The 19,261-nt window shown below is 41.2% G+C and overlaps 1 protein-coding gene across 2 annotated transcripts; it reads left to right on the top strand.

Annotated features, from left to right (window-relative positions):
• Nucleotides 1–565: 565 nt before the first annotated feature.
• dhrs11a (dehydrogenase/reductase 11a) lies at nucleotides 566–19,245 on the top strand. Of its 2 annotated transcripts, none has more exons than XM_038708343.1 (7): nucleotides 566–936; nucleotides 16,126–16,335; nucleotides 17,189–17,283; nucleotides 17,641–17,770; nucleotides 17,943–18,035; nucleotides 18,114–18,201; nucleotides 18,305–19,245. In XM_038708343.1, the coding sequence occupies exons 1-7, from the start codon at nucleotides 805–807 to the stop codon at nucleotides 18,394–18,396; spliced, it is 840 nt and encodes a 279-aa protein (XP_038564271.1). In that variant the 5' UTR covers nucleotides 566–804; the 3' UTR covers nucleotides 18,397–19,245. The 2 variants fall into 2 exon arrangements, with proteins under 2 accessions (XP_038564271.1, XP_038564272.1); XM_038708344.1 differs by having other exon boundaries at nucleotides 570–936; nucleotides 18,136–18,201.
• Nucleotides 19,246–19,261: the final 16 nt, after the last annotated feature.

Here is a 19,261-nt window from a genome sequence, read left to right as displayed (position 1 = left end):
ACAACACTGTTCAATAAAAAGCTTCATTGAAATTTAACATAATCTGGGACTATTTACAGTCCTTACAAATGAAAACAGGCATGTGGGCTTTGAAGTTTTGTTAGGAATAGATAGGAAGATAGAATTGGGAAATTATTTCCCAATAGGATTATCAGGTTGTCTACTAGACGTATATCTGTTACATAATCCTTTGTGTAAGTGGCTGTAAATGAATGATGGAACAAATCCTCAAATCCACTCTTCACAGTGCCTGGAGTTCAGCAAATGTCAGTGTTCTCAGTGGAAATGTTAAAAAACAAAGTCTCTGACAGTGAAATCTATATGTATAAACGTAATGGGTGTATCTTTGAATACACCGATGGCTGTCAAAACTACTTAATTTACTGATTATTTCCAGACCAAATTGTTTGGTTAAGGTGAACAACACTTTAACATGCGAAACACTAACTCTGTTATCGTAGTTTCTCCAGTAGGTGGCGGTAGAAAACCACGCACGAGAGCAGTCCGGGTCCCAGGGCTCAAAAAAAAAAGTGGGAGGCGATGTGAACCAAACATTTCCACACGCCACAGCTCTTCATATTTCATCCAGAGGAGCGCATGTATCCGGGCTTAGGCACACTGCCCGCCGCTGTCCTGGATGCTGCACAGATAGACAGGAGGCTGGGGCTGCTGCATCCTTCACTTTGAATTAATCTTACATAAAAACTGAGAGCTGGAATTGTGACATCTTGAACTAAGCAGACAGGGATACCGTACAGGAGCTGTTGTTTCGTGTACAGTGCCGGTGTAGACAGCACGGGGGAGATGGAGCGGTGGAAAGGCAGAGTGGCTCTGGTGACCGGAGCCTCGGTGGGGATTGGAGCGGCTGTAGCCCGGGCACTCGTGCAGCAAGGCATGAGGGTTGTCGGCTGTGCCAGGAATGTCGACAAAATAGAGGTGGGCACTTTAATTTAATATAATTGACAGCTGTGAATTAAGTCGGTGCACTCATAGGAGAAGCTAGCCCTATTACAGCCACAACAAACTAGCTAACTAACGTTAACTGCTAGCTAACACATTAGCTTTACAACTTCAGCTAGAAACCTTTAGCCCCAACGTTACATTAATGAAATGTTAGGTAACGTTAACGCAGCCGTTGCAGCTTTGTACGTTGAAATGAGTAAGTCCGGTATTATGTTACGTTAGGTAACCAATTTAATTAAAGAAAACTTGCCCCATTAACCCAGTTTTACAAGAATGACATTTTATATTAAATGCTAAATAACCAGATATCTGTATCATAAGATGTATCGTTAAACTATAACGTTAGCTAAATCCCGACTAGCTGTTTCTAATGTGGGATCCGATTGTACCCTGGTACTCCACTCTGAGGAAGTATTTACGTTACCACCCTCCAACTGATGCAAATGATGATGCTTCTAAAACAACATTACTCTGCTCCACACCGCTAATCTGTATTCCCTATTATTAATCCTTGCTGGAAAATTCACCCTCCATTGGTTGACCTTCTCCAGTGAGGTCAGAGGTCGGGGTCAGCTGCAGTAGACCAGCATTTACAGAGCTGCCAGAGGTTCAGTATGTCTTTGCCAAATGGCACTTCAGCAGGGGAGACACCTGCCCATTGTGAAGGACAGTAACTAGGGTGACCCTGCTTCATCTGCTTCCAGTGTTACAATAGACTGTTGAGGACAGGTAGAGTGAAGTTACTAAAGAGGTTTCTATGGGTCTTTGAGGAGTGTCCCCAGTCTTTTGGGACACTGTAAATAAAGTGTTGTCTAGAGTGTATAAGAATGTCTTTCCTGATCATATGTTTCAGGCTCTCTACTGTCTCTCAACCAATAGGCTTACCAAAAAAGACCTTTTCAAAAAAATCTATTTACAACAAGCCAAGTCAGTATATGAACTTTTCTATCGATAAACTCCTTTTTATTTCATTTTTCCCAACTAGACTTTGGTAGCAATATTAATTTCTCATGGTGGTTTAGAACAAACATTTTTCACTTTATTTATTTATTTATTTTTTCAGATCAATGTATAATTAGCTGTTTAACAGTGAACTTCAATCACACCCACTATGATAAAAGAAAACTCCAAACCTTATTTAAATCCTGCTCTCATTGCGGCTATGAAAGTAATTAGTGCCAGTGGTGATTATGTTTGAACTGCACGCAAATTTGTCGTCCGCATGTTGAAGCTGGAAATTTATGGCTATAATTAAAAAATGCGAGGCAAAGTGACATTGTTAAACACAGCAGTTGCAGTTTAACTTCTGTGACACTCATCTTGGCCCCACCCCTGCTCCAGTGCAGGTGTCAGTGGCCCCTCCCCACTAACTCTTGTCTAACCAGCCGCAAGGCACTTACTGCACTATTGGTATCTTGTCAGCCAATAATTAAGCCTCACTCTCCTCACTCCACACGGCCTACTACATCTATATTTAGCCACCTTATAGACAGCTAACGTGTTTCTCTTAAAGCAGAGTGCTGTAGCTCAGCAGGCCTGTGGTTGTTGACAACAGTGTCGTATTTGAATATTTAGGTGTTGTACTGTAGTTAATCAAGATGAAGTATATTAAATCAGTGTGAGTTGCAACTCTTTCTCCAAGTTGGGAGAGTGGTTGGCTGAAGAGATGAACATGGTACATCTTACCAAAGTTCAGTCGATCAGTGGCAAAAACCTGCCTTCTGGTTTAACCTGCATTTCTCAACAAGGAGTCACCCATGTGATACCGTGTTACATCAAACTTGATGACCGACAGAATGCCATTGTCAAGCTGTTTATAAAAGACATGCATGGATGGGATGAGGTTTAGTTTACTGTCGCTGTTATACCCATGTCTGCTGCTTCACCGTTTACAGTTGGAATAAAGTGTGGCAAAGCTTAGCAAAGGTATTGAAGCAACATCAGTTTCAGGAACTGTGCTGCTGGTGGTGTTGTGAAAGCATGAATTACAAGCAGGCATGTAAGTCATTTCAAAGTTGAGGGTTTTTTTCTTTCTAAAAAAAAAAAAAAAAGAAGGGGAAAAAATATTCATGTCTTGTTTCTTATATGTTAGCATTTCGCCACCTTGACTACATACACACACATACACGCCCATACAGTACAGGCATACAGTAGGTGCAAATTGCACAGTAGGTAGCCTCCCTCCATTCATACTTTGGTCACATGGCTCTTCCTATCAGTAGTTAACTGCAGCAGCTTGTTTCAGTCCCTGTCTGTGACTCGTGCAAGACTAAAACAAGGTCACAACATTTAAAATCTTTATGCCGCTTTTTTACATAATGCAAACATCAGTCAGCATTAAAGAGCTGACTTCATCACAGCAAGATCTGTACTAGTCTTTGTTAATGATTACATGAAACCAAAGCTTAGATTCAACTAACTAAACATTTGGCCAAACGAGGGATAAATCTCAGGTTGAAGAGAGCTACGGGTTTCCATCTCTCCCATTCTATTAAAGATTTCATCACTTGTACAAGACCTTAGAGAGTGGTCTGTGTGAGTTGAGAGACAAAGCGAGTATTGTACTCTCTCTGCTATGTAAACTGGGTTCTTGCTGTAGTTGTGCCAAACCTGGCATGCTGCTAGTGGGGGATGCAAGTGTCCATCACTAAGCAATTGTTCTTGACTTCCCTTATGGTGTTTATTTCTTTACTTATATAAAACTTTTATGGTCAGTATTTACCAACAGCAATATTCTCACTTATAGACACTTACAGATAAAACAGTGATCAAAGGGAGAAATGCATTCAAATGTAATAGGTTGGGCATGGAGAAAGCGCAGTGGAGATTTGCGGCTCCAGTATTGTTTTGTTGTCTGAGACTATAGAGTAGGCAGTGGGGGAGCAGTGAGCTGAAGGGAGACGTGTGGTCACCATGGGCTCTGTGCAGGAATGGAGACTACAGGGCCGCATCCAACTAGCAGCAAGACAGCTTCTCATTAACTCTTGTGAAACCCTTTAAGAACACTGGAAGAAGCTTTTATTTTGCTGCAAGAGGGACTCTCTTCACAGTGCACACAATTTATTCTTTGAGGTTACAAAAAGTTTCAAAGTGGCCTCTGTGCAATGGACAGTGCAGTCTAAACATGTGCTATTAAAAGCCATATGTATGCACGTTTTCATTACAACCAAGCACTGCAGAATATGATTTCCGTGGTGAGCTCACCATCAACAAATAAAAATGATATGCATGTTTGTGAGCTTGCTGCCATATTAGAGGGATCTTAAGTGTCGGCTCACAGCTGACTCAGAAGAACATGAGGACACCTTGTTCCTGATTTGAATAGGGCTTTTTACTTACAGCTTTGAAGTGCTCTGGCCCACATTGCACATATGTTGGGTTATACCTGATAATGTAGTACAATGTGATGCAGTAGTAAAAACACATTTATGGGAGTATGAAATCCAGTTTGCTGATCACCACAACTCAAATAATCTATTTAAAACACAATTATTAGGTTTAAGACTACTGTTACTTTGTTTTCTTTTACCACATTTTGCAGGGAAACACTGTAACGCCTATATTTATTAGCAAACCTTGATTTTACAAATTAAACTTGTTGAAATGAAAAGCAGCACAGTATTTGCTGTCTGAATCTCCTATATCCTGGTAGCTAATATGTATGTAAATATGAGATTATTTGCATTATCTGTAGGTCAGGGCTGGTGTAGAGGAGACTACTGTCGGTGCTGTTGCTCTGGGGGAGGGGAGGTTGGGATGGGGTGGGGTCTGTCACCTAATCAATCAAATTCAACGGTTGCCTATGCATCTGATGATTCCTGGAAAGTATAGTTTGTGTCGTACTGAATGTATCATGCGTGTATGTAAAACAACAAAACTGAATTCTTTGAGCTTGTATAAAATCATTCATGTTGAATAAATTATGTTGTTTTTATCCAGACCCAGAGGAAAGGGCCACAGTTTCAGCTGGTGTCCCTTCTTGTACATATCTGTCTGAATATAGCAGGTCTCTGAATGATTCAGTGTTTTAAACAGGCAGTAATTTAAAATGTGCTTTTTACAGGGCAGATTTGCTTTTCTATCATTGCTGCAAGTAGTCATATTTGTTTTTACCAAGGCTTAATGCAGAAAGAACATCCACTTCTAGATAATAAATATATCTATAAGTATGTCCGTGTAAAACGGATACACTGAAGCTGACATTTTCTGGGAGCTTTGAGGCTACCCACAATCTGTCGAAATTCAAAGCTGTGGCTGCTGCTATTTTATATCAGATACATTTAGCAATCACACTTTCTGGGGTATCAGTGCTAAACAGATTTGTGGTTGGAATACAGAGAGCCTGTGTTAGCAAGAGATCCTGCAAAAAAGTATGTACAAAGACAATATAATGACATTTGAATGCACTGGTTATATTCAGAGTTTGGTCTTTGCATGTTTTAGGACTTTGCCAAAGCTGACAACACACTTTTATTTCCAGTGGGCTTGTGTCAGATTGGCTGCCTGTAAATGCAGCTCTGCACAAAGCAGTTTCTACACTTTGTTTTACCAGCCTAAGCGTCTTGTGTTTGAGTGAGTAAATTCTAAATTAAAATGGGAAGCCCTTGGCAGGTGAGCCAGAAGGAAGGCCTTGGCTGACCAGCTTTAATTTGGTGCCCATTCTGAAGGAGGTAAAAAGTGCTCAGTCACGCTTCAAAAGCTGAGGTGACACAATAAAAGTCAACCAGTGTCTCTCTGTCTGCAAATCTGAAGCTGTCTCAGCAACCTCCGGTGGGTTGTGTCTGGACAGCCCGTCCTGTTATTTCACAGTGAATAGATTTCACTCCAGAAAGGATTTGAAGTGGGTCAGGTCAGACAGCTTTACTCTCTTTGTCTCACACCCTCAGCCACACTTTGTGTTTCTGTCTCTCTTTTAGTCTGCGTCCTGATTCTTCTTTATAGATTTTTATATATTTCTTCATATTATTATTATTTTTTATTTAGTGACATGTGTGACGGTAGATGGTTATTTCACCATTTCCCAACCCCCCTTTAGTATTGCAAAACCCCATTTACATTAAATATCTATCTATGAATAGTTTAATCTTTATGTTTTAACATTGTGCTTTTTGCTGTATCACTTGTCATCGGTTGTGAGAGAAGTCACACCGCTGCTGTCTTATGCTACAGTTTTATTTCCCGTGTCAATTTTCTCCTGAGCTTATCGAGTTAACTCATGGCTTCTTCGGCTCACAAGCTTTTGTGTTACCCATGCAGAAAGCTTTTCCACTGACTATACATTTTCCACTTGAGCTGTGAGCTGACAAAGACTTATACCTAACTAATAATCCATCATGTTTCCATGAAATCTGCCCCCAAGAGAAGGCACTTCCCCACCAACACCACAAATAACAGCAATTCCTCATATATGAATTCTTCCAAAGCAGCAGGATATAGGTAGGTAGGTAGGTTTGTTTTTCACAATATAACAAGTGGAGTGAAATTGTGTTTTGTAACTATATAGCAGGCAATATACATTAATACAGAATCAATTATTAAAAAAAAAAAAAAAAGGTAAACAGAAATAAACTATCACTGGGGCAGTGCTGAGGATGAATTAGAGTTTAAGAGTCTGATAGCTTGGGGGGAAAGCTGCTCTGCAGTCTGGTGGTGTGGCAGCAGAAACTTCTATATCTCTTCCCAGAAGGCAGCAGGGTGAACAGGCTGTGGCTGGTTGGGTACTGTCCTTTTGGGTTCTGTGCAGGGACCTCACCTCACTGATATCACTGATGCTCGGGAGAAAGGTACCAATGATCTTCTGAGCAGTTTTAATCACCCGCTGCAGAGCCCTCCGGTCCTGGGCCACACATCCCATGCCAGTTAGTGATGTTTCCAGTCAGGATGCTTTCTATTGCTCCTGTGTAAAAGCTGACAAGTACTTGGCACAGGAATTTGGCCTTCTTAAGCTTCCTCAAGAAATATAGTTGTTTCTTCTCCAGCGTGGAGATGTGAGACGACCCTGTCAGATTCTCTGTGATGCTGATTCCCAGGAACTTGAAACTGTTCACCTGCTCCACCTCAGCTCCACTGATGTAGACAGGAGTGTGTGTCTTTATCTCCTCCTTCCTAAAATCAATGATCAGCTCCTTGGTTTTGCTGTTGTTGAGCAGTAGGTTGTTCTCTGAGCACCATTCTACAAGATTATGAATTTCCTCCCGATATGAAGTCTTGTCGTTGTTTGAAATCCCGACGATAATGGTGGTGTCATCCGCAAACTTCACAACAGAGTTTTCTTCATGTCGGGGGATGCAGTTGTGGGTGTACAGCATGAACAGGAGGGGGCTGAGCACACAGCCCAGGGGTGCTCCGGTGTTGAGCACTAGAGTGAAGGAGGTGTGTCCGCCAATCCAAACTGACTGGGTTCTGTTTCTGAGGAAGTCCAAGAAGGATATCAGTGACATATGGGTATGTAGACAGATTTATGAAATAAGGGTAGGTGATGTTGATAAGAATTCAGTCTATTTCATCTCTGTAATGGGCCCGTATGTACTCCACTAACCTCAGTACAGTTTGAGCTTGAAATGAGTTTTAATGCTCAACTTTACTTATTCCAAAATGACAGAAGTCTGTGGAGTCTGTGCAATGAATTTCAGCATGAGAAAACTGTCTTAACACTTCAGCATAGACATAGCTAGTACAATCACGATTTCTCACTGCAATACTGTAATACGACCAGTATTTCTGCATATTAATGAAAACCAGTCAAACATCTTCTCAGAGCTCTATTAATAATTAAAAGCTCTTATGTCAGCAGTGTAATTACTTATGCTAGGTCACTGGGGTCTCATATAGTCTGATTGGTCTAGACAGCTCAGTGACCCATATGAGCCATTCACCTTGGCCCACCACTGTGTTGTCCTCTCTGTGCTTGTCATCTTTCAAGGTGTAAGGTTTATTGGCATTGACATTCCCTCCCTGGGCCTCCTGCTATGATAGGTGGGGAGCTTCCTGTCCTGTTCTGTTGAAGACTTGCTAGAAAGCTCGTGTGTGTGTGTGTGTGTGTGTGTGTGAGGAAGACGTCATGTAAGCGCTAAGTGCAACTGCAGAACCCTGCCAGCATTTGTAATTGAATGTATATTTGTAGCAGAGAGAGCAGAAAGCACTTTGTGGTGAAAGGATTTTATGAATCCACAACACATACACAGAGACAACTTGAGTGCACCAAGTTCGGTATTCCCAAAGATGGGGCGGGTTGACGAGAAAGAATGCAAATTGGATTGTTTTCGCTTCAATAGCGGCCAAATTGGATTTGTTGCTGGGTGTTTGTTTGATATTGGAAACATTTTATGGCTGCTCTAAGCTCACATTCTGTATAGAACCAGCTCAGGCTGGCCCTGTTTGAAAGGTTTTCATTTTGGACGCGTCAAATCAACACCATCACTAAGAGACTGTCCTGTGTCTGTTTTTGTTGTCTGCTCTGGGCGCAGGTAATCCTAAACATAGCATGCATAATAATGTGGCTCAGGGCCGCGGTGAGAGCAAAGTTGTTGCACCGATGGCCAGCATCAGGTGCAGGAATAACCCATCACGTGAGATGGAGGAGGCACGTGATGCATGCTGGTTCACTAGAAGGAAGCTTCACCCCTCAGCATGTTTCACCTACAAACAAGAGAACTAGAGAGACATTTATATCATATGATGCCCATGTGAATCTGAATAAAGGCTGCTCTCTGTAATCTAGTATTGAGGTTCTGCTGACTGAAATGCCATCCTCGCACTGTTTGCTTTCTTGTAAGATCTGTTGCCGCCGTCGCCTGGTTTTTATCACTGTTTGGTAAAATAAAATGCCACCACACTGGTTGCACCAGTCTGTTACACAACACCAGGCTGCCTGCTCTGTCTTTGGTCTATCAGGGTTATAATAGCCTTTTTCATAAGTCCCAGATACTCATACCAAACAGCAGTTGTCATACACTTGTAATGTGTTTTTTGTTTACTCATCAACAGGCAGCGTATTTAGATTGAAAATTATTTACACTTACACAGGGCTAATATTTGTGATATGAGGTCAGTAGCCTCCCTGCATTTCCACGTGGTTGTTCCTTGATTGGAACTCCCCAAAAAAGCAGTCGGTGAGTACTAACATTAACTAAGTGCCATTAGTTTTCTTATCTCCTTCCGTCTTGAGACTATCATGAAAGAACTGTAAAACAACTCTGTTTAACCTTTAGACCATTTGGTGGCAGTCTGTGTGTGAAGAAAAGATAATCACACAACCATCCCTTCTTCCCTGCTGCAGCGTGCTGTCACCTTTGACCCCAAACTCGGTACGATTGTGCTCAGGCAAAACTTGAAGGAGTCAAATTTTATGTCGCACAATAGTAGTTCAGCTGGATAATAGGTTATAGGGCTTAGCAGAATAAAGTGTCTCACTGGGTGCTTTCCTCAGAGACCCTCTAGTTATAAATATCAGTAAAAGAAGAATTTTTGTGGGACTTAAATTTTAGTGACTACACTTGAAGATAATCACACTGAAGTATTCGTATGTGAATTAATCCAAGGGATGTATTTTCTCTTGAAGCTATTCTTGTAGAGTAAAACAATGAAATCTGAATGCATTTTGATCAGCTTTAATGCAGTTTGCTTCAGATTTAGTTTTCTGACTCTCCTTCTGTTTCACTTTCGAGTTGCCAACCAACCTCCCTCTCATCCCCTCTCCTTCTGCACACTTTTCGTGAACACTGGACAACAGCCTCAATAATGAGGAAGAAAATACATAATGACAGGCAAAATAGTTTTGTGTCACAGGTACTTAAGAGACGAGACAGGAAGGATTAAGACGGGAGGGGTTACTGGCTGAATTACGGCATTACTTTATTTTTAACCAGTCTTTTCAGAGAATAAGAGGAGGCACAATGCTCTATAACACAATCCCTCTTTTGTCTGGCAGACCTCCTGAGTCAACCTGAGACAAATCAAATTTCTCAGCTCTATCTGCACATGGCTGCTACCTTCTGCTATTGATCTGGCCTCACTACTTGTCAGCTTGTCTGCCTTTAGCACTTTGGCATCTTTTTATTTTTATCTTTTTTTGTCTTCTGTAGCGAGTTGTTTTGCTGATCCATTTACACCAGTTCCACCTGAGTGGCTGAATGATTGATGAACATGGTGTGGGACAATGATGCCCCTTGCATTGTATGACATTATACAACCGCCCCCCTACAGGGGTTATGGATGTGAGCATGTACATGTAGGCATGTGGTAGAGTGCTGCATGGATGTATGTCTTTTGAATTGTAAGATTTTTCTTTCAGTATTAGTCTTATCGAGCAGTGATTTTTATTTGAGTTGTAGAGCTATGTGTATGCATATGCAATCTTTTGTAACCACCCAATAACAAAACCATATCAAAATAACTCATAATACAGGTGATAGGAAAATAGCTTTGCACATGTAAAACATTTAGATTTTTGTAAATATTGTCCAAAGAAAAACACACAAAAATGAGTACACCAAGTGGTTTTCTCACTCAAATTTGCACCCCTGTCTTTAGAATTGTGTTTGCTAAGTATGTTGCTGCTGCATTTTCAAGTCTGGTTGCTTATCTGTGGTACAGAAGTGCCATTGCTGTAGGCGTGGCCAGTATGAGGGCTGGTACTAGCCATGGCAGTAGAACTGGTGCCAGAACACACACACACACACACACACACACACACACACACACACACACACACACACACATTCACAGCCTGAGACTTCCTGTAGTTGGACCATGATCACAGCTTGTTTGCTCTGCTGCTCCCACTTAAACCTCAGTAACACAATATTCTGCCCCTTTAACAAAAGACTGGGCTGACTTCCCCTTTACGTTAACCTTAAAGAAGAGCCTCTCCAGTTTTCCTGCTTCTTCCTGCCAGAGAGCTTGTCCCTCCAGGAATTCAGGCGAGTGTGAAGTAAAGATCTTTGGTCTAAATGCAGTTCAGATACTTAATTTTAAAGCCGTTACTGCAGCTGAACAGACTAGTGATCACAGCTTCCCACTAAAGATGATGGACACAAGGTAGTGGTTCACCTGTCTACAGCATGGGCAAAAGAGTTGATTGTACTTTTACAGATGAGACACGTTGTCAGTGTTTTAGCATTTTGACGGTTTTATTTGGGTAATGCTCTAGCTGGATAATCCGAGTTAAACAGCTTAGAGGAAGAGCAGAGAAAGCTGCACCCTCAGAGTGTGAGAAAGGCTGCATTCACCCTATCACGCGTTTTGTTAGAAAAAAATCAAAATGATCCCTCAATCCAATTTTATCCTGATTATAAAAAGCAGGTTTCACAAGTATGCTCCATTTCCTTAAGGAGCGAATGTACTGGCTGCCACGATTAGCAGATACACTGATCAGCCATAACATTATGACCACTGACGGGTAACATGAATAACACTGACTATCATGGCACCTGTCAGTGAGTGGGATATATTAGGCAGCAGGTGAACATTTTGTCCTTGAAGTTGAATTTAGAAGCAGGAAAAATGAGCAAGTGTGAGGATTTGAGCGACTTTGACAAGGGCCAAATTATGATGGCTGACAACGTCGGAGCATCTCAAAAACTGCAGCTCATGTGGAGTGTTCCCAGTCTTCAGTAGTCAGTATCTATCAAAAGTGGTCCAAGGAAAGATGATCTGTGAACCGGCAACAGGGTCATTGATGCATGTGGGGAGTGAAGGCTGGCCCATCTAATAGACGAGCTACTGTGTGCTGGTTCTGATAGAAAGGTGTCAGGCCACACAGTACATCACAGTTTTTGCTTATAGGGCTGTGTAGCTGCAGACAAATCCGGGGGTCAGTGCTGACCTCTGTCCACTGCCAAAAGCACCTACAAAAGGCACATGAGCATCAGACCTGGACCACAGCAATGGAAGAAGGTGGCTCGGTCTGATGAATCACGTTTTCTTTTACATCACTTGGATGGATGCGTGCACGTCCCTTTCCTGGCCATCACATGGCACCAGGACGCACTATGGGACGAAGGAAAGCCGGCGGAGGCAGTGTGATGCTTTGGGCAATGTTCAGCTGGGAACTCTGTCCTGCCATTCATGAGAATGTTACTTTGACATGTACCACCTACCTAAGCACCTGTTGCAGACCATGTACACCCTTTCATGGTAACTGTATTCCCTGATGGCAGTGGCCTCAGGATAATGTGCCCTGCCACAAAGCAAAAAATGGTTCAGGAATGGTTTGAGGAACACAACAATGAGTTTGATGTGTTGACCTCCAAATTCCCCAGATCTTAATCCAATCAAGCATCTGTTGGATGTACTCATGGAGGCCCCACCTCTCAACCTACAAGATTTAAGGATTTGCTGCTTACTAGGGTGGTGATGGTGCAATGGATAAGATGCCTGCCTTTGGTGTGAGAGACCCGGGTTCAATACCCCTCTGTGACCCATCCACCATTGTGTCCCTGAGCAAGACATTTAATCCCTAGTTACTCTAGAGCGACCTCTGACATGTAGCAATTGTAAATTGCTTTGGATAAAAGTGTCAGCTAAATGAATAAAATGTAAATTAGGCAGGTGGTCATAATGTTATGGCTGATCGATTGAAAGTTCTCTGGGACTGTGCTACAAAGCAGGATTTAAGGTTAGCGAGGTAACTTCAGGTTAAACCCTGGATTGTCAGTCCTACAAGGGTGCCATAGTAACTGAACAGCTTACCTGCTCCATAGCAGGTTATGTTTGATATAAGAGATCACCGCTATAAAAACACTGACTACTGACCAATCACATCTCTTCAAAAATGACATCACCATCCCACAGACTGTCTTAAAGGCTATTTTTTGCTCTGGGTGATGCGGAGACTCCATTGTATTGTTCCTAAGTTCGTTTCACACAGCCTGTCGCGGCCGCTAAAATAAATGGGGTTTTTAGGCTGAATATAATGAGCATATATTTTGGTAGGCCTATTGAAATAAAATTTAGGCTAATATGAATTTGTTTATTATAACTGGGTTGCATTTGTTTCTTATATTACAGAGACTGGTCATGTAGCTACCACCCCACCTTTTGTTATTTGGGCCAGGTAACGTGGGTGAGTTTTCAGCAAATGCTGGCATTCAGTATATCAACCATTATTTGGTCACTTTTTATGGCATAAATGGATTTTTTGTTTCATTGCTTTATAAAGTTAATTAAGAACAATGTTTGGAACATTTTTGAGTGTGTGAAATCTTATAATATTAAAATAGTGTTAATCTGATATTTTAAGTGATGAGAAGTTAAACCACCACTTATTCAGTGCCCAAGGCCTTTTAATGGCAAAACGCCAACATAGCCGAGCTGAAAGAATAAGGCTAAAATTGTCATACACATTATAAGAACGTAGAAAAGCAATACATTCATATTATACGCCTGTTAACTTTGGCGTTCACACAGAATTTTCTGTCTTAGTGCATTTGGCAGCTGTGTTGCTTTTAGCCTAGATTGTGTGCTTAACTATATGGTATTTGTCTAACATTATAGTTTGCTCTTCGTTTGTAAAATATGCCCCTCTGCTGCCAGTAGATTTGTCCATGTTTGCAATTGGTCATGTGCTGCAAAGACTACGCCTTTTTATGTGAATGCACTCATGGCTGGATTGGGAAACCCTGGGTTGACTTAGCGAGTTGACAACCAGCTTCGTGTGACAGTGGGAAAAGATATCCTGAGTATGTTGAACTTCTTCATAGTACAAGCACCAGGTGTCAGAAATTAACAGAAAATCCCACAACATAGTCACACTGATCCACATAATTACGATGATTACCAACTTTCTGCTGTTGCATTCAGCCTGTAAGCTGTCATGGAATTTACCTATGAAGCATCAGATTATGCTGCCTCTTCTATGGGATTAGTTTCATCACGAAAAACAACATCAACATTGTAAGCTATGAATATGTACATTCTACTACTATTATATTTACCAGATGTTTGGCTCTGCCTATAAAGTAAGGTTCAGTACCGAACGTCCAAGTACAGAAGGATGTTTGTTGGGGGGGAAACAAGTTTGATTATGGCTTTGTTTAATTGGGGTTTGTGGGAGTCTAATAACTGTGTGCCTGGCCAGGACTGAAAGGACCAGTCCAGCCCTCTTAAATACTGCTGCCCAGTTAGATATCATCCATTTTGTTGTACCAAGTTTTTTTTATCTACTTCAGTTTGTGACTGCCCACATTACTCACAGTGCGTTTTTGGAGTGAACTTGTTGCTTTCATCTACAAATAGGCGTAGGTACACACAAATCCTTACCTTTTTATATTTATCTAGCTTGAGTGTTGAGATGGTCACACCCTCAACATGGCTGCTCTGAATTCTGATCTTGTTATCATTATGTATTGCGCAGAAGTTGGTATCTTTGCCAGTGCTTTGATGGATTTCTTCTTGCACGGTTAGACAGCAGTGGTAGTGGTAAATCTGGATATAAGCCCTTGATGTTTCCTTATGTGGGACTGAGGCCAAAATCAACATTTAGTGTTAATTGTTTAGATCAGTGATTCCCAACCAGGAATACTTGTATCTCAACAGGTACTTCTGCAGTGGAGTATGTAGAAAGCTTAATTAATTAACTCAACTAACTCATCAAACATTTGACTGGATTTGATTAGAAAGTATATCCACAATTTTTTGTTATGAGGAGAATAAACAACCAAAAGGGATTACCAATTAGAGTGGTGCTGATCTTTTTATGTAAGTTTACAATAATAAGTAAGCCACCCATCATCCTGAGTTATACGTAGTAACACACCCCGTGTTGCTACTGAAAGTGTGTGAAAACTAGGTAGCAAGCAGTGAAATTGAAGTGGTTAGCTATTGTTAATAGTTAACAGTTGAAGTAGTTAGCTAAAAGTAATGAATAAACAGTTAAAATAGTTTTTATAGATTAATAAACAATTAAAATAGATTGTATAATTAATGAATGGTTTAGCTAATGATTAGATAAAGGTTGCAGTACTTGCCCTAAATTAACAGATAAATGGTTAAAGTAGTTTGCTAATAGTAATAAATAAATGGTTGAATTGTTCAGCTTCTGCCACTCCAACTGGTAGTAGCAGGTATGGAAACTTGACCAAACTTAAATGTTTATAATTCAGCTGGATGGAAAAATGATTATTATTATTATAATAGCCACCTTTATATAACTGATACTGTTAAATGGCCAGTTTATAATCCATTCATAAGAACATATTTGGAACATGACAGGTGGTGTCAGTGAAGAGCCACTTGAGTTCATCTGAGAAGACTATGTGGGTGCATCAGACACAAAAGGTTGGGAACCACTGGTTTAGATCACTGGGAGGAAAAAACACACTATCAGGGTCGATCATAGCAGCACTGGAAATAGCGGAATGCAACCTCATGTTCATGTATCGAATAAGACCAAATATGCCAACACAAAATGTATTCATTGCAGGACAGAGTAGCTTTTATAAGGTGTTAAATGTTTAGAGGGTAAATCTTTCTTTTATAACGTCTACATGGTTGACTTTCTAAACATGTAATATTTTTGGCTGCACAGATGCTCACACAATGTTGTGCATCATCTCTATCTACCACCAACTCCGCCCTTATCACCCACACCCTCTCCTGTCTGACTGGCACCCAGAGCGAGACATCAGGTGACTGGTGCAGCTGTGCCTGGCAGGGGGATCTGTGTCAGTTTGTATCAGACCCCACAGTAGTGGACAGCCAGCTGACCTGGTTGGAGTGTAGCCTGCTCAGCCTGCAGCTAGCTCAGCCCAGCTGTATCCCAAAGGAAGAGGCACCCCATCAGCTTGCTTCTTCTTATACAGGGTCATGGTTTGGATTTTGGTAGAAAGAGAAATTTCAGTTAATATGGTTTTTATTCATCAGGAAAGGAACATACTAGGACTAGAGTGGTTTTGGCTACACTGTTGCTGTCCCCCAACTGATGTGGTGTTGGTTTTATGGTTTCATGTTCTCACTGCTTTCTTAGTGTCTGAGTGGGTAGGGAGTTTCTCATGGGAGTCTATCTTAATTATGGTGCTGCAGGTTAATCATTTCTAGCTTACATAACAGCGTCTCAGTCCTGATAATCAGCTTATGGCAACTTTTTATTATTACATTGTCTAAAATAATGTTGGTTATTATCTTCTAACAAATGTTAAATTTGGTCTGATTTGTCCTTTTCAGAAGCTGGCAGCAGAATGTCAGAGCGCAGGCTACAGTGGCACACTGATCCCTTACAAGTGTGACCTGTCCAACGAGGAGGAGATCCTGTCCATGTTTTCAGCAATCAAAACGCTGCACAAGGGCGTGGACGTATGCATCAACAATGCTGGACTGGCCCACAATGAGCCATTGCTCAGCGGAAAGACAGAGGGCTGGAGGAACATGATTGACGTGGGTGGAGCACAGACACACAAATATAAATACTTAGGATGAAACAAGCTGGAGGGAAACTTAGTATTTATTTAGAATAGGCATGGTTAGAATTATTTCTTTCCATTTATGTTATATTGATTTTCATGGTTGCTCTACTCAAACAGAAAAGCAGAAAGAGGAGCTGAAATGGTTGCCTAGTGAGTGGAAGTCTTGTGTTTATAGAGCTTGTGTTGTTCAAAGAATAAGAGGTAAAGCAGAAATGAGTGTAGACATGGGTCTACACACAGAGAGACGCCCCCCCACCCCCACCCCCACACACAGTTTCCTTAGCTCTGAGGAGAAGCCCGGGCACTAATGAAAGCTAGCACTATGTCTCTTGTTGTGACATTCTGATTCATTGAGCTCTTGACCGCTGAAGACCCTCTGGTCTAAAGTATCTGTCTCCAGAGTCCTGCATTCATAACGTTTGTCCATCCGTTGTCATGGCAGCCCACATGGATGTGTACAGCAGTGTATTTTTAACCTGTGTTCAATCTGTATACTGACCTTGTCAGGTCACTTCACCATATCTTGCCACCACGTTGGCTTTAACCTGCCATCTATCAATGTCACTATGGGAGCAGCTTAACCGCCACATGCAGCAGGTTCATCCTGCTGTTCTACCACAGTGACCCCATGAATGTCTGTCATCACATGGCATTCTTAAATGTAATTAATTTATAAATCACATTTAAGTTTTAATAGTAATGTTTTGTCTCACACAACATGAATTTAGTTTCTGGCCTTATTTGAATACAGTGGATAATATAGAGTGATAGAAACACACATTTGCAGGTATACAAATGGTTTCAGTTGTTGTCTTCTCCTGCAGGTAAATGTTTTAGCCTTGTCTATCTGCACCCGTGAGGCATACAAATCAATGAAGGAAAGGAATGTGGATGATGGCCACATAATCAATATTAACAGGTAAGCTATTCAAACACCCGTCAAATCTAAGAACAAATATAGATTAATCTGATAATACCTCACCCAGTTTGTTCAAGGAGATTTCATTTCTGCAGGCATAAAGTACACCCATTTGTGAGCCCCACCTGGCCTCTGTTGGACCTGGAATAATGTTATAATCCTGTGAATTTATAATCTATTAACTGATTCAACTGTCTATATTCAGGAACTGTTCTGGGCGTGTAAAGCCCATCAAGACACTGTATGATGTTAAACCATAAAAATAAATTTGGACTGTAATACCTTAATTTGGGCTTGAATCAAGATTGAGCTACCAAATTTAGTTACCAGCTCATGCGTCTCTTCTACCTGTTACAGTATGGGTGGGCACCGAGTGGTGCCGAGTGCTGATGAGCATTTCTACTGCGCCACTAAATATGCTGTGACTGCTTTGACCGAGGGGATACGTCAAGAGCTTCGAGAAGCAAATACTCACATCAGAGCCACAGTAAGTTAGTTGTTACCATAAGAGCGTGTAGGTTTTCCTAGACATTTGCTTTTCCCCACATGTTGGATTACATAATGTAACTTTAAAATGAGTTCAGGGAAGTTTTGTCCGTGTATGTATCTGTGTGTAAACAGTAAGCAGTTTAATTCTGACGCATTTGCCTCCTCTGCAGTGTATATCTCCTGGAATAGTGGAGACTGAGTTTGCCTTCCGACACCACAACAGTGATCCAGAGAAAGCAGCTGCAGTGTATGAGAGTATGAAAGTAAGAGTGTGCATTTGACTGAGAGTCAACAGATTTATTTCACAAAGTGAAGATACCCATGTGCTATTGCATCAATAGTACCTCTTTTTCCCCCTTTCAGTGTTTGAAAGCAGAAGACATAGCCAGTGCAGTCACATTTGTGCTCAGTGCCCCTCCTCATGTTCAGGTATTGCTTTTTATTTCTTGCTCTCTAGCTTTTATTCCATCAAATACATCATTGTTAAACTGTGGTTGGTATCTGTATTGATTTCCCTTATTTGTGTCATCAGATCGGAGATGTGCAGATGAGGCCAGTAGAGCAGGTGTCATAGCAGTGAAACAGGAAGCTTCAGGAGGAGAAGACAGACAGCAGCCGTGGTGACTCCTTAGCGACCTCTGCTGGGCAAGGGTGGGGTGGGGGGATAAAACAAATCAACTACAGCTGTGTTGGATCAGCAGGGCCATGGTCAAAAAGGGGCTGGAGCCTTAAGGAGGCTGTGCAAGGAAATGAAGGGCGTGGACTTTGTAAACCACTACGAAAATACTACTGAATGCAGCAACCTGATATTTGTGTATTGTTGAGCCCAGTCCTCAAATGAGCTGACTACAGTAGGAACAGATAACAAAGGAGAGAGTTGCTGCAGTGCTATGTGGTCATCTGCACGACCATCACTTCAGAGGGAAGAGTATGCCATTGATTGCACATGTTTTTTTGTTTTTGTAGGTCTTATGACATATCTTTTTGAAATTAAATTGAAAGAGTAATTGCTGTTTATAAGAATTAACTTTTTCGATTAATTTCTTAATATTTTAACTTTTTGATTATAGATAGATGCGGTCTCACTAACCATAGAAAATACTATGTTGTGCTCACTGTAACTAACCATCAGTCCTGTCCATTCTTTTTTCACCGTATGTTTTCACAAACATTCAGCTACCCTTGTTTGGGTCTATCCAGTTTTCAAGCCCATTTAAGGAACCAGGAAAAGTATAAATGAGAGACACCCTAGTCTATTAAGCACATGAGTTTCTACAATCCACCTTTTTGTTCCTGTGAAATTTCAGTTGTTCTGCACTTTGGATTCATTAATGAGGATTTATATGAAGGAAACAAACACTGGTAACTTATGTAGGGGATGAAACTAACTACATGAACATGTATTCCCTAGAAATGTGTACCTTTCAATGGAAATTTCTCCTTAAATAAATAAAAAGGATTGCGCAGACGTTATGGTTTGTGTTTTACA

This window comes from Micropterus salmoides, unplaced genomic scaffold (assembly GCF_014851395.1).
Source record: "Micropterus salmoides isolate LMB-PRFRI ecotype aquatic unplaced genomic scaffold, ASM1485139v1 Ms_hic_scaffold_9, whole genome shotgun sequence".
NCBI classification, from domain to species: domain Eukaryota; kingdom Metazoa; phylum Chordata; class Actinopteri; order Centrarchiformes; family Centrarchidae; genus Micropterus; species Micropterus salmoides.
This window is presented reverse-complemented; position numbering and strand designations above follow the sequence as displayed.